At 36.0% G+C, this 13,390-nt stretch overlaps 1 protein-coding gene across 1 annotated transcript in view; it reads right to left on the bottom strand.

Moving 5' to 3' along the window:
* Positions 1–13,390, bottom strand: part of LAMA2 (laminin subunit alpha 2) — a 381,555-nt gene that overhangs the window by 285,982 nt on the left and 82,183 nt on the right. Inside the window, 1 exon segment of the mRNA XM_040551823.1 lies at positions 4,286–4,456. Coding sequence (XP_040407757.1) covers positions 4,286–4,456 — 171 coding nt within the window.

Genomic DNA, 13,390 nt, shown 5'->3' with positions numbered 1-13,390 from the left:
TGAAAATTGTCTGACTCACAAACACATGTACGAAGATAGCTCACTTTTAACATATAAACTATTCATATCTAAGTCCAAGATGCATTACTTTTCATGCCACGTTTACTCTGTTGCAGTGTCACAAATAATCCAAAATAATTGGGATAAAAGAATATTTACAGAATGAAATTATTGTTAGATTTCAAGATCTTCTAATCCAATGAAATTTAATTGCACAGTATTTTAATGTTACTTTGACTGAGAAAAAATAGCACTCACCTTTCTAGGTTACTTTTTATGGCCAATTCATGACTGTCTCCCGTATGAACTGGAGATACCAAAATCTCAGTTTTAAAAGATATGAGGGTCTACCTGATGCATTTTGAAGTCCCTAATTACCTAGAGCAAGTCTGTACATTATGGTGAAAATAACCCAAAGGTAATTCAAAATACAGTAGGTTCTTCTATGTGCATTCTGTCAGCAAGAACATAACGAGGTCAGAGAAATCTTACCCCTCTCATTATGGATAGCTTTCTAAACTGGCAGGCTTTCTGGAATATAAAACTAGAATATTTTTCATTACTAGCTCATCCTAGTATTCCAAAGAATTAATTCAGGAATTGATTAATTTCCTTGTTATTCTAATTATTATTTAAATAAACCGTAAGATAGCAGTCTTTGTATCTCGGTTTTCTTGCTATATCAACCACCTGTGGAGGACAGGAGCACTAGCTCATAAGGAAAGCCAGAATGTCTGAACATATTTAAAGATACAATTAAAGGGCTTGTGGGAGTAAGAGAAGGTATAAGCCTGCAAAACTGAAAATGTGAAAAATTTAATTTAACAATCAAATTATTCAGTGGCATTACTGAGCATCAACATCTGCCAGCTAGGATACACACTACAAGTGACACTGTTAGCAGCATTATCTTCTATTGAAGAAAAAAGAAAATAAAATAACACACAAGCCTTACATGTTTTCAATTCTCAGATCTCTGATCATCTTCACAAACTTTGGCTTTAAACTGAGTGCTAGCAAAAGTCATTTGTAAATCAAACTCAGAGCTCCTCAGGGATCGTGTCAGAAACTGTCTAATTCGAGGAATTTTGATGCAAGTCTCTCAGGTGAAATTGATATAAAGATAAATCATGAGAAGGACAGTTGGGAGATGAATCAACAGTTAACTGTAATCACCATTATGAAAGTTTAATCATAATTAATTGAAAACTGATTAATTGTTGGCTTTTTTTTACCTTTTAAAAAGGAAGGGAAAATTATACAGTATTTGCAAAATGGACTGGATTGGCAAATGCAGTTCAAGGACAGTCTCTCTAATGGATGACAACGGAATGGGGGGAACTTACAGACGAACCCATCAACTCTCTTCTTTAATTTGGCTCACATGTGATTAACCAGGGAATCTGTGTTCATTTCCAACTACAGTAATTAAGGGGAGGCACTCCAGACTCACACATTCCAGGGGATCATTTAAAGTCTGGTACCTTACATGGTTCTCCCATTAATGAGCTAACTTTGTTTAAATAAAAGCACTTCCTTCTGCCAAATGACATTTAAAAACCTTGAAAAGAGATGAGGTTGGCAACAATAGGCCTGTCATTCTGAAGCCAAGCAGTCTCTCAAATTTAGAAGAGGGTTAGGAGCAGGGAAAACATGGATACAAATCATTCAGATGAGGTGTTATACATATAAATGGCGACAATAAAGAGGGCTGTATAAACATACATGCATCTATCTACTATTATAGGTGGAACATGGAGACAAAGCAAGACAGCTCTGTTTTATTTATTTATTTATTTATTGGAGTTAAAGTTGATAAAAAAAACAATAATTGTATTATGTACATGCATGTCTAAATGCTCTCCTGTAAAGAAAGGACAGAATATATCACCCAGTGTTTCTGGCAGTTCTAAATGCAGCCAAAAAAAATTTAATCTTCTGAATGAGACCCACTACTATAATGTAAAATCATTTGAATGCTTACATTGCTACAATACAAAGGCATGATCTTTCCTGAGAAGACAGCATTTACTACAATTAAAGAAGCCATCAAAACTTGAAAAATGACCTTGGGGGAAAAAAGTAGTTGCAACTGTGTTCAGACAATTGAAGTAATCTATAATGGGGCAATTATAATTAGCTTTGTAAATACAAGATAGGGAGCAAGTGGATAGTAGTCCTTTAGTGAGAAAGATCTTGGGGATTACAATGGCCAACTAGCTAAATATCTCTCAGTGTATCACACAATTTAAACGGGGATATATCTAAATTAGATGTTAACAGCAATATAATCTGCTTATTCTGAAGGAAACCTGAATCTCTCTGCAGTACTGGTAAGAGCTCAGGTGAATTTTAATATAGATGAAAACCTCTAGAGAGAACTGAGAACTGCAGTTTACATAGAGTTCTAGATCATACAACCTATACGGAGAAAGACAGAAAAGGAATAGATTAGTGTAAAAACTAGACAGAGCAATAATAGCAACCCTCAAGTAAGTAAAAGACTTTTGCAAAGAAAATGGAAGTAATCCATTCCTGTGTTGGCTGAGGTTAAAAACATAACATCCTTGAATTTCTGCAGGGAAGATGCAGATTAGCTATTAGGAAAAGACTGTGTAATTGGTAAAATAATTCTAGGAAGGGTGGCCCAGGAAGGAAGTTTCTAAGGAGAGGCTTCTTTCTGGAAAGCTATACCACAGGTTGCTCATCCTGTGTAGAGTTAGCAAGTTAGTAGATAAATTATTATTATTTATTTATTTCCCGTGGCTTTAACCACATGCTTAAGTATGCTTTGTCATAAGGTATAAATATGTCTAATCTAAGTTTTAGAGGTAAACAATTGGAAAAAAATATATTGTCTTCAGGAAACTTCATGCTTCTGTATGCTTCTTCTAACATTGCATCTATTCCATTAAAAGCTGTATCAAGAGTCTCTACATCCTCTATCATCTGCAGTGTTGATATACCCAGAAAAATCTGACCAGGTTAATTCTATGAATGTCTTTCATTGCAAACTCATATGAAATTAAACTTGTACAATCAAGACAGAAGTTCTCTTATTTCTAATCTTCCAAATGATTCATAACTGGTAAGAAACACACATCTCTGAACCTGATGATATGTTTATATGTGAAAACTGATTTTGCTTGCTGGCAGTCTTAAGAAAAACAACAATGTTTGTGCAGATCAATTTTAATATTAAAACTTAAGCAATTAAACCAAGCAGTTTCATTGTCTAATCTCCTTTTTGCTGGCTCAGTCAAACTGAATTAACTACAACATAATTAAAAAAAAATAAATCCCAAAACACAATAAATGGGTTAGTGTCCTGGTTTCGGCTAGGGTAGAGTTAATTTTCCTCCTAGTAGCTGGTATGGTGCTGTGTTTTGGATTTAGGATGAGAATAATGTTGGTAACACGCTGATGTTTTAATTGTTGCAGAGCAGTTCTTACACTGAGAAGCTGAAAAATCCTTGACTTACACTGTCCTGCCAGTGGGCAGGTTGGAGGTGCACAAGGAGCTGGGAGGGGTCAGAACCAGGACAGCTGACCCAAACTGGCCAAAGGGGTATTCCATATCATATGTAGTCATGCAGAGCAATTAATATGGGGTGGCTGGCCAGGGTGGGGGATACTGGCTGCTTGGGGATAGGCTGGGCATCACTCAGCAGGTGGTGAGCAATTGTACTGTGTATCACTTGTTTTATACACGTTATTATTAGCAGTACTATTATCATTATTATTTTCCTTTCTTTTCTGTCCTAATAAACTGTCTTTATCTCAACCCACAAGCTTTTACTTTTTTCCAATTCTCTCCCCCATCCCACTGGAGAGGGGGATGGGGAGCAAATGTGTGGTGCTTAGCTGCCGGCCAGATTAAACCACAACAGTTAGTTAGCCCTAAACTGAAATTTCAGATGTTGCTTAGGCTGGCTGAAATGTTCAAATTCTATATGTAAGTATACAGGTAAGAGTAATCTGTTTTTCATTCATGGTCAGCATATATGAAGAGAAGCCAACAACAGCTGTAGACACTTAGTTTTCCTAAATCTGAACTTCGGTTCTCCACTTACACTCTGTCAATTAAAGCTTCAGTTAGCTAAGTCTATGTAACAGATACAGATTTTGAAATACTAAAGGAAGAGATGGGTAACCTAATTTAAAAAGAAAGAGGTAGACATTTCATAGTAATCAGGCCACTGACATACATCTTTGTCTGCTGAGTATCTACAACCACTAGGAAAAAAATCATTTGAAAGGAACAAAATGAAAATGGTGCACGTACGATGTGGAACCCTGCTCCTTTGATCGCAAATACGGCACTGAGGGTTCCTTGCAGGCTGTCCAGGAACATGTTCAACAAGCTTGCAGTACATTTCCCGACCCTTTTCTCCACAGGTAGCATTGGTTGTGATGAGAGCATTAGTAGCCAGGTTCAGCACTGCAGGAAACAATCCTGGAAACAAAATAAAATAAAATCACAAACAAAAGCAACAGAGGCAAAAGCAAGGTGAATTTAGTAATACAATCACAAATGAACATAACATCTGTTATGGCATCTAAGCAAAAGGCTTTCTTTTCAACAACTATGGAAGTAATGAAGCACAGAAAAGCACCACCAACTTTGGCTTTGAATCCAGAATTTACAATAAAGCCATTATACTGGTGATTTCCTCCTCATTCCCTTCTAAAATTCATATTGGTACCCTCTGGTTATATCTTGAGCAGCAGAATGTCAGAGGAGAAAATACGGTATGGAAACATAAAAAGGATCATCAAATTGTTCTTTTCATAATCAAACCATTATTTTGACTGCCTACCCAATTGGGCTTTGAATCATTGTACGCAAATACCCATGAAAACTCCCTATTACTCTTCCTTTCTGCTTACATTCCCATGGAGAAGCTTCTCCTTCACAGACTGCATCATTCGTGTTACACTGTCTTACTGTTCTGCTTAGGACCTCTCAGTCACCCTTGCCATCAGAGGAACTGAGTAATTCTTGCAGCAACATGAACAACATCTGCCATGCATGGTTTGCTTCCTCTTCCCCTTTCCTCAAGAGTGGATAATGTATACAACGTTATATCTTCTACGACAGTGCTGTTGTTATTTTTCTCAGGTGCTCTTGCTGTGTGATATATTATAATTCTCATTCACCACGGCACTTAAACACGTCTGACTGCTCTGCTGAACTGACTTTCATGTAGCAGTAAGCTATAAAAATTATAACCCATATGAAGAACCATCATTAAGGTGGCTTACTCTCCCTCCCAATAAATACTGATCAAAATCTTTGAGCCATGATAAAATCGATCCATGGAGACAAACTGATTTGATGGGTTGAATGTATACGTTCACATGAAAATCAATGTTTTGTATCCTTAAAAGCATAATTTGTCATGGCTGGAGGTTAAACCAAAACAACAACAGCAAAATTCTAAGGTATGGATTGGGATCGTCTTCAGAATTATATGGTGGCAATTTTCACTGGTCCCAAATGCACTCTTCTGTAATCCATTCAGTTTATAAACCTTTTGTATTATTATTATAGCTTTAAAATAAGGCTTTAATCAAAACTGAATTTGCAATTGTACATTGATAAAGATCCCTTTAAAAAGACTTCCTTTTTCCTCTATAGAGAACACTATTCAAGTGATTCCTTTCAGTCCTTTAACTCCAGTCTCCTGTCTGCAATTAACCTGTGTGCCATTTAATTACCAAGCTTGCATGGTCATGGTACAGCTGTCCTCTGACACTATGAGTTAGTGACTCTCACGCTCGCTTTAGAACCATATCAAACACACCACTTGTTCAAGGCAACCAATTAGTTACTAACCTGTGTAATTTGTATAGTCAATCAATAGCTGAGATTTTATTGATTTTTGTAGCTTTCTTCTGTACAGATTACAGCCCATTTTCATCACATTTGAGAATCTATACAGTTGTTCTTGCATTTTTATTCAATGCAATCAGTGATATTTGCTGTATTCTACAATGGGGGCACATGGTAAAAAACAGTGTAAGCATTAGCAGAGTAGATGAGTTGTTAATAGCTGTGGAACCTCCTATGTTGACTTACAGCCGCATTATTCTCTTTTTAGACTGTGTAAAGTTAATAGTGTAAAAGACGGTAATCATTTAGTCTTAACACAGAATCTGGCATTTCGTTTGGAGCCGAGTAGCTTATTTCCTCAAAAGGGAGCCTGCTAAAAGGACTCAAGGATACTACATGAAATGAATTGCAGTACATAAAATCAGGAAAAATATTCCTTCAAAAATAGTGTAACAGCTGAAAAAGAACATGCAAAAAGCCTCCAGATTCACAAAGTTATAACAATATACACATTGTGTGTCTATACACAAATGATATCAATATTCTAAATTTTAATTCAAATCCTAATTTAAGAGACATAGAAAATATAGAGTACTTAAGAAGCTCATCGGTTAGAATAAAATTCACTCTCAGGTAGCCTCTTTTATGTGCAGTGTAACTTAGGGCAAAAGTACCATACATCCTTGTCCATAATCAGTGCAAACACAGGCACCTAAACGAGCATTAGATGTTTCACCGAAGAGACCGTGTTGAGTTTGCGGCGTTCCACTTCCTGCAGGCTCACAGGAATGGATCTGGCAGGCAGGGAGCAGGAGATGCACAAAGTCCTCCCACCCCTCAGCCAGCGCTTACGGTTTGGTATTGATGAACTCCCTGGCACCATAATTTTAACAAGTTAAAAATCACAATTAACAACTACCTATTTGAACTTTTTTCAAATAGTCTGTGCTTCCAAGAAGCATTAAGAGCATTCATGTTCAGGCCTACAGCATTCCTTGAGGGAGCTGAAGGGAAATTTTCTGCATCAGGTTGACATTTTGGAATGGGAGAAATAATTCATTTTCCCTTGAGTGGTAGGTGGAATTCACATTCTCTTCCCTTTAAACTTGCATTTCCTACCACGAGATGCCATACATCAGATCTCAGATCACATTTATGTAATTATTAGCTATTGTAAAATGGCCACATTTACCTAAAGGGGGCATTCCTCTGACACACTGTTTATTTTTGAATTGCAAATTATAGATTTGGCAATTTCCAATGAACATCACACACAGTAGGATTTATTTATTGATTCTTCAGAGAAAATCCCAATCTGCTTTAATGACTGATCTAGTTTTACTGCGACCTATTTGGTACAGGAATGTAAGACCCTTGTGACTCCCTTACTACGCAGCTCAGGATGAAGTCATGACTGTCAGTCACATGAGCCTACTCAGAAGAGGCAGAAGCAAAACTAGAACTGGGACAACAGAAATTCTACTCTGCCCATTAGGGAAGGGCTGTGTCACCTATCAGTTGCTTCCTGTATCATTTTCCTTCTGTGCCAGTCCGTAAATTTTCTTAGATGTTTAGAGGAATGCATACTATAGCTGTGGCTGAAGCAAATGCTTTCTGCCAGTCAGTGAAGTGATGCTAAGCTCTGCACTAATTCTGGGACAGTGCTTTGCATAGCCCAAAATAAGGCTCTGCTTTTAAATACCATTTGATGGGCAAGCCTGATGGAATGGAGGAAGCAATGCTTTTCATATTGCTTTCCAGCAATTAATATAACACTTTTTTGCAAAACATTCATGAGATTCTAGCAACACAGAAGATGAAAGCATTTGTTGTCCTGAATCCTTTAATTAGGCCATTTGAATTTGAAATAAAAAATGTGAATGTTCATGATGCTAATATACACTATCTTTTTTAAAATTCACATCTATCCAACCATAACCATAGTAAGTGAAAGTAGTCAAGAGAGCTCACGACAACCCATTTTAATTTTTAGACAGCTTTGCCTTATTTTTTGTGATGACAATCATACAGAAGAAATATTTTAAAAGTGGTGTACTAGTTTTGTGCATCTTAAAAGTCAATTGCTCACTAAATTATAAATTTTATTTAGTCGTCAATATTACCTTGAGTTCTACAGCCATCCTGCTATGAAATATTTGCAAAACATGATCTACTATAATTACAGAAAGATCTTCTTCCTTTATTGCCAAAAACATTTAGTAATCACTTGCTCCAGTGCAAAGACTGGGTAAAATACATCTGAGTCAGAAGCACATTATCTCTATTTTGTGTAGCTCAAGTGTAAGCAGAGAAATTCCACTCCTTTCAACTGCTAGCTACATCAATCTTTTCTCTCCTTTGTGTTACTGGCAAAAAAAAAAAAAAAAAAAAAAAAAAAAAAAAAAGGGAAAAAAATCTACCTTTCTACCTTTAAATACTGAAATTCTAGCAATTGCAAGAAAAGAGAGAGAAAGATTGGCTTGTAATTAGACTTTGGCTTTAACAGCTTGGGCTCAATTTCTGGTTTTCAACAGATGTCTGTTTCATGAAGAGACGCACACTGTCTCAGATTCCAACCTATGAAATAGGTATAGCCATCTTTCTATCTTTCTGCTTTACACCTAGGTCTTAAAGCCTGCAACATATTCCATTGAGCTTCTATGGATAGAACCCTGATAGACAGCTTGTTTAGTGTTGACAGATGATTATCTATAAAAGGCAAATAACACAAAAACTAAACAAGTTCTTTAAAATGGTGTACCATGCAAGGGTAATCAAAAAAATTTGCAACCAAAACCTGCTCAATTCTTACAGAATTACTGATGATAAGTCTAGCACATGATGTCAACAGAAACACTTTTAGGAAAAAAAAATTTAAAAAAAGGTAAACTGAACAGCAGTAAATCAGCAGTAATAGGTAGGTGATTTTCACCTACAAACTCCAATGAAATCAACTTTTGCCTTGCCACTGTACGACTTAAGTAGGGCTTGGTACCAAAGCACTAACTAATAATGTTAGTTTTTCAAAAGCTTCCTGGATCAAAGCAGATCTGAATATCTGTTTTAAAGACAAAAATAGTGGATGCCTGGATCAGTATGATACACTGAGTCCAGTGGTAATTTATTTATTTTTAACAGAAACCACACAATTCATCCTTTATCAATACCAGAGCTCTTTGTAGAAATTGGCAAGCATAAACGTATGAGTGATGCACCAAATTCAACATATTTAGATTAAATTCACTTTGACAAGATTCTGCAAAGGCCATTAAAGGAACTAAGCTATCATGACATACGAGGACAACTCAAGACATAATTATGTAAACAAAAAAAAGAAAATGGGAAATAACACTGGAAAACCACGGTGATCTTTGCTGAATCCTGTTCTGTTCAACAGTTAAATAAGTAATTTTAAAAAGAAGATTAAAAGTAATTTTAATTAAAAAGTAATTTTAAAAAGTAATTTTAAAAATTAAAAATAAAAGTAATTTTTAAAAGAAGATAATAAGAAAGGTGACATTTTATGATAGAAGTTTTCACAATAATCAAACTAAGGACAAACTACAAAGAGTTGCAGAAAAATTTCACAGTATGGTCTGTCTAGGCAATAAAATGGCAGATGAAAGTGAGGAATGGAAATTAATACACTGGGGTAAAATATGATAGGCTCTGCACCAGCTATTACCACCCCTGAAAGAGTTATTATGCATATTTCAATGAAAATATTAGCTGAAGGAATAGAAAAAAAGTCATTACATTATTGCATGAATCCATCCATAATGACAACTTAGTAACTGTACAAAATTTCTCAAGTGTCATCTCCAAAAGGACATGGCAGAACTAAAAAGTAAAGAAAGGTGTGACGAGATCTCACCTGTAGATTGACTTTTTAATGTGGAAATACATAGTCTGCAAGCCTTCTGCTGGGAAAAGATCTTAATGGGAGATGTATAAAATTATATAGCTGTATATAAAATCATAAATGGGTTTAGCATGGAAGTGAACAAGGTAAGTTTAGTTAGTTGTACCACACATTGGGGCTGATGACTCATCTTACCATAAAAAAGTTTTCTTCATTGATTGGGATTTTTTATCTGTTTATTTATGGAACTTCTTTTCGGTATAATAGAAATTAAATTCTAGAATACTTTACTATAAAATGTTTTACTCCAGAAGTAGGAGTGGGTTAAAAACAATTGGAATTATACATAAAACAAGGTTCCTGTGGGACTGCTAAACCTGAAGGGCTTGGTATGCAACTGTCAGATCTGAATATCCCTAAATCACTGGCTGTTGTAGGCTTTTACCCATGGAGGCATCACTATACTCATCTTTCTTTCATGTTTTTTCCTAAGCAACTTTTCCTAAACTTTTCCAGCTTCCAAGACTGAACAGAGTCAACATTGCTGTTCCAATATGTACCTGTAGCTGTTTCTTTTAAGGGTTGTGGCACATATAGCCCCACATCAAGGTCCACTCAAATTGGAATATAAACTGTAACCTTGGTTTTGCTAATGAAACCATAATATTTTGCCAATATTCATTTTTTACACCAACCATAATCCTCTATACTACTTCCCATTATTACCTTGCATTCATAGAGGTCTCATTAATAGCTACTTATCCTACCGATTCTCAGAACATTCTCTGAGACTGTTGATTTCCTTGACGTTTTCTGCAGAACAGTATTACCTGATTCATTGTCTTATGTTTTCCTGATCCCACACATACAGGAAAACAACAGCCCAGCTTCACGTTTTCTTTTATGTACTTTTCACATTCCTCACCAATGTCCAGGCTCATAAAAGTTCAATGAGTATCAGTGGAATAAAAACCACCAATCTGATGCCTGGCACCCTGCCCTATTTTGTCATGCCTTATTACCTACTTCTTTGAGAAACTGTCAGATTTTCCACATGCTTTATTGCAGTAGTTGAGATCAGCAGAAGCACACAAGATACACAAGTAGCAGGTACAAGACATTTTCATAAAACCTGTCAGCTTTTGAATTCAATCTCACTCTCACCCTCACTCTCCTCCCAGATAGATTGACCCCAATTTGATTGATCTTCAGAGCACACTGCAAGACCCAGCTGATTGTGCTAGCTGAGAGAAGATGGAGGGATTCTAGTGGAAAATCAAAGATATTAACTGTATCTCCAGCTGCCGAACAGTGATTACAGGTTCATTATGAAGTGGGGATAGTCACTGGAATAACCTACTTTTAAAAGTAGTCAAGAAGCAGCTACAGCAAAGGAGAGGTACTGAAACTAGATGTAAATGTAAACAAAATAATTGCTTTGTACATTACTTTTCCTACCATTTACTAGTTCTGACATAATTTATTTTCTTCCCTTCACATAACCCATGGAGAATTGAAAATCCCATTTCAATCTCATCAGCATCCTGTGTCTACAGAACATCTGGTGGGATACATCTTAGTAGAAGGACACTGTGGCAATAGAATGAAAGCAAGAATCACCAGGGAATCAAGACCAAGATTATAACCTCTGTTAGGCTTATGCTACTGCATAGAGGAAGTGACAGCCACACTGAGTTAGAAACAAGGAACCATCAATTAGTAACAGTAGATAGCAGATAACATTTATAGACGCCTCTGAATGGAGATAACAGAAGGAACTGCTTGAGTGGGGAGACTGAGAAAGAGAAGAAAATTGGAAGAAGACCATTGCAATTAGACACTGAAAGAAGGTCTATAACCTTTCTTCTTGACAGATAATGGTTGATGTGAATTTTTGCATTCAGCATTATTTAATATTTAGATTGTGGTTACTCAGTGATAGGATCGGTGCTCCACTTTATTGAGATAAAAATTGATATAAATAATAGCAGTGTGTGGACACATAAGCAAAATGCTGATTTGGAAAAAAAAAAAAAAAGTATTGTTTCTTAATAGTATTAAAAAAAAATCCAAGATAGAAGACAAACATGGTTTTACCAGCTTTGGGATTTCTTTGTGTCTTATTAAAGCATTAGAACTGAAGAAATATTTTTTGCCTTCAAAGAAAGCTCTTTTAAGACCTGCATACTCCTCTCTTCTAAACAGACCAATATTTGGCAGTGTGTATTTCCTCCAGTCTTCTCAAAATATCCCTAGTCTCTTCAAAGAAGCAAATAAAACAGCCTGCTTAAGTATGTCTAACTTTTCAAGCCAATCTTCCTAGTCTGTACTTTGAAATGTTCATGCAATCAAGCAGAGCTGTTTGGCACTGAATTTGTACTAAAAAGACAAAAGAGAATATGTCAATTTCTGATGTTCTAAGAAGTGTCACTGGAAAAAGAGATACTTGTCTGTTGCAGCATGAAGCTATGCTAGTGTGTGGGAACACAGTGGGGAGAAAAAACTGGGACAAAACAAAACAAAACGTTGCAGCAAAGAATAGTTTCCAGCTGTGCACCACGGGGAATAACTTAATGCACTCTATCCACAATGTAGATGAAGAGTTTTATACAACTGGAAAATAAGTCCAATTTGACAAAATAGCTCTCCAGACACAACAGAGCTCACAGACTGAAGAAAAATGACACTAAAGCCCATTTGTCCAGAAGAAAACAAAATCAGAAAACAACTACTTTGGTCCTCATTTATGTCTGTTGCCCTAAGCCATTGTACATTATAGTATTATTACACAGTCATCCGTTTTTGCTTCAAAAGGAAGTGGAAATGTAGTTTGGATGTTCAGTGGTAGAAGTGGCTTGCTTTTACTTTCAGATAATTTTCTCTCTCTCTCAGTAACATTACACATAACCTCCTGCATATTTAACTTCAACATAAAAGACAGTATAATACCTAACGAAGCTTGATAACAAAATTAACTATAGTCCTAACAGAGGCATCTGAAAAAGGGTACATTGATTACACAGCAATATTATGTTGCCTTTCCACAGCTTACACAATTGCTGGCTTTAATAGCAAAACAAAAAAGATTCAAACAGAGTAAAAAAACATGCTATCGGCTTTCACCTATCTTATATTGTATAAGATATATAAGCAATTTTCTAGCTTTGTAATGATTTTTTTTTTTCCTACAGCTGTCACAGAAGGCTGTGTAGCAAAACAGCACTGTAAAAACTGGTGAAGATGAAATCCTGTCTCCCTGACATCCAAGGCAGAATTCCCACTGAATCAAAAGCACAGAGATCTAATGGGCATCCCATTTTCAAAGGTATTTACATTCTCATTCTGAGTCAAGCACTCACTGATTTTCAAATATATGTCTGTATTCTGTCACAAATTTAAAAATGCAAAATCCTAGTTGTACAAATTCCTTATCTGTAATAGGAGTGCATTATGCATGAAGAAGCAAGAAACAGTCTTCACAGTTAAATACTTGTATTTATCAGCCATATGACCTTTGTTAGAACTTCTGTAAAGCAGCAGTTGGGTTCTGGTCAGCCAAGCACGACTAACGAGAAAAAATAAAAGGACCTCTGAGATATAACATTCATCTACTACAAACAGGAATTATTTCCAGTCATGTGTCTTCTGTTCTTAGAAAGCACATCAGTTTACAACTTTCTAAAATTGCATGA

Source organism: Cygnus olor, chromosome 3 (assembly GCF_009769625.2).
Source record: "Cygnus olor isolate bCygOlo1 chromosome 3, bCygOlo1.pri.v2, whole genome shotgun sequence".
Classification (NCBI taxonomy): Eukaryota; Metazoa; Chordata; class Aves; order Anseriformes; family Anatidae; genus Cygnus; species Cygnus olor.
This window is presented reverse-complemented; position numbering and strand designations above follow the sequence as displayed.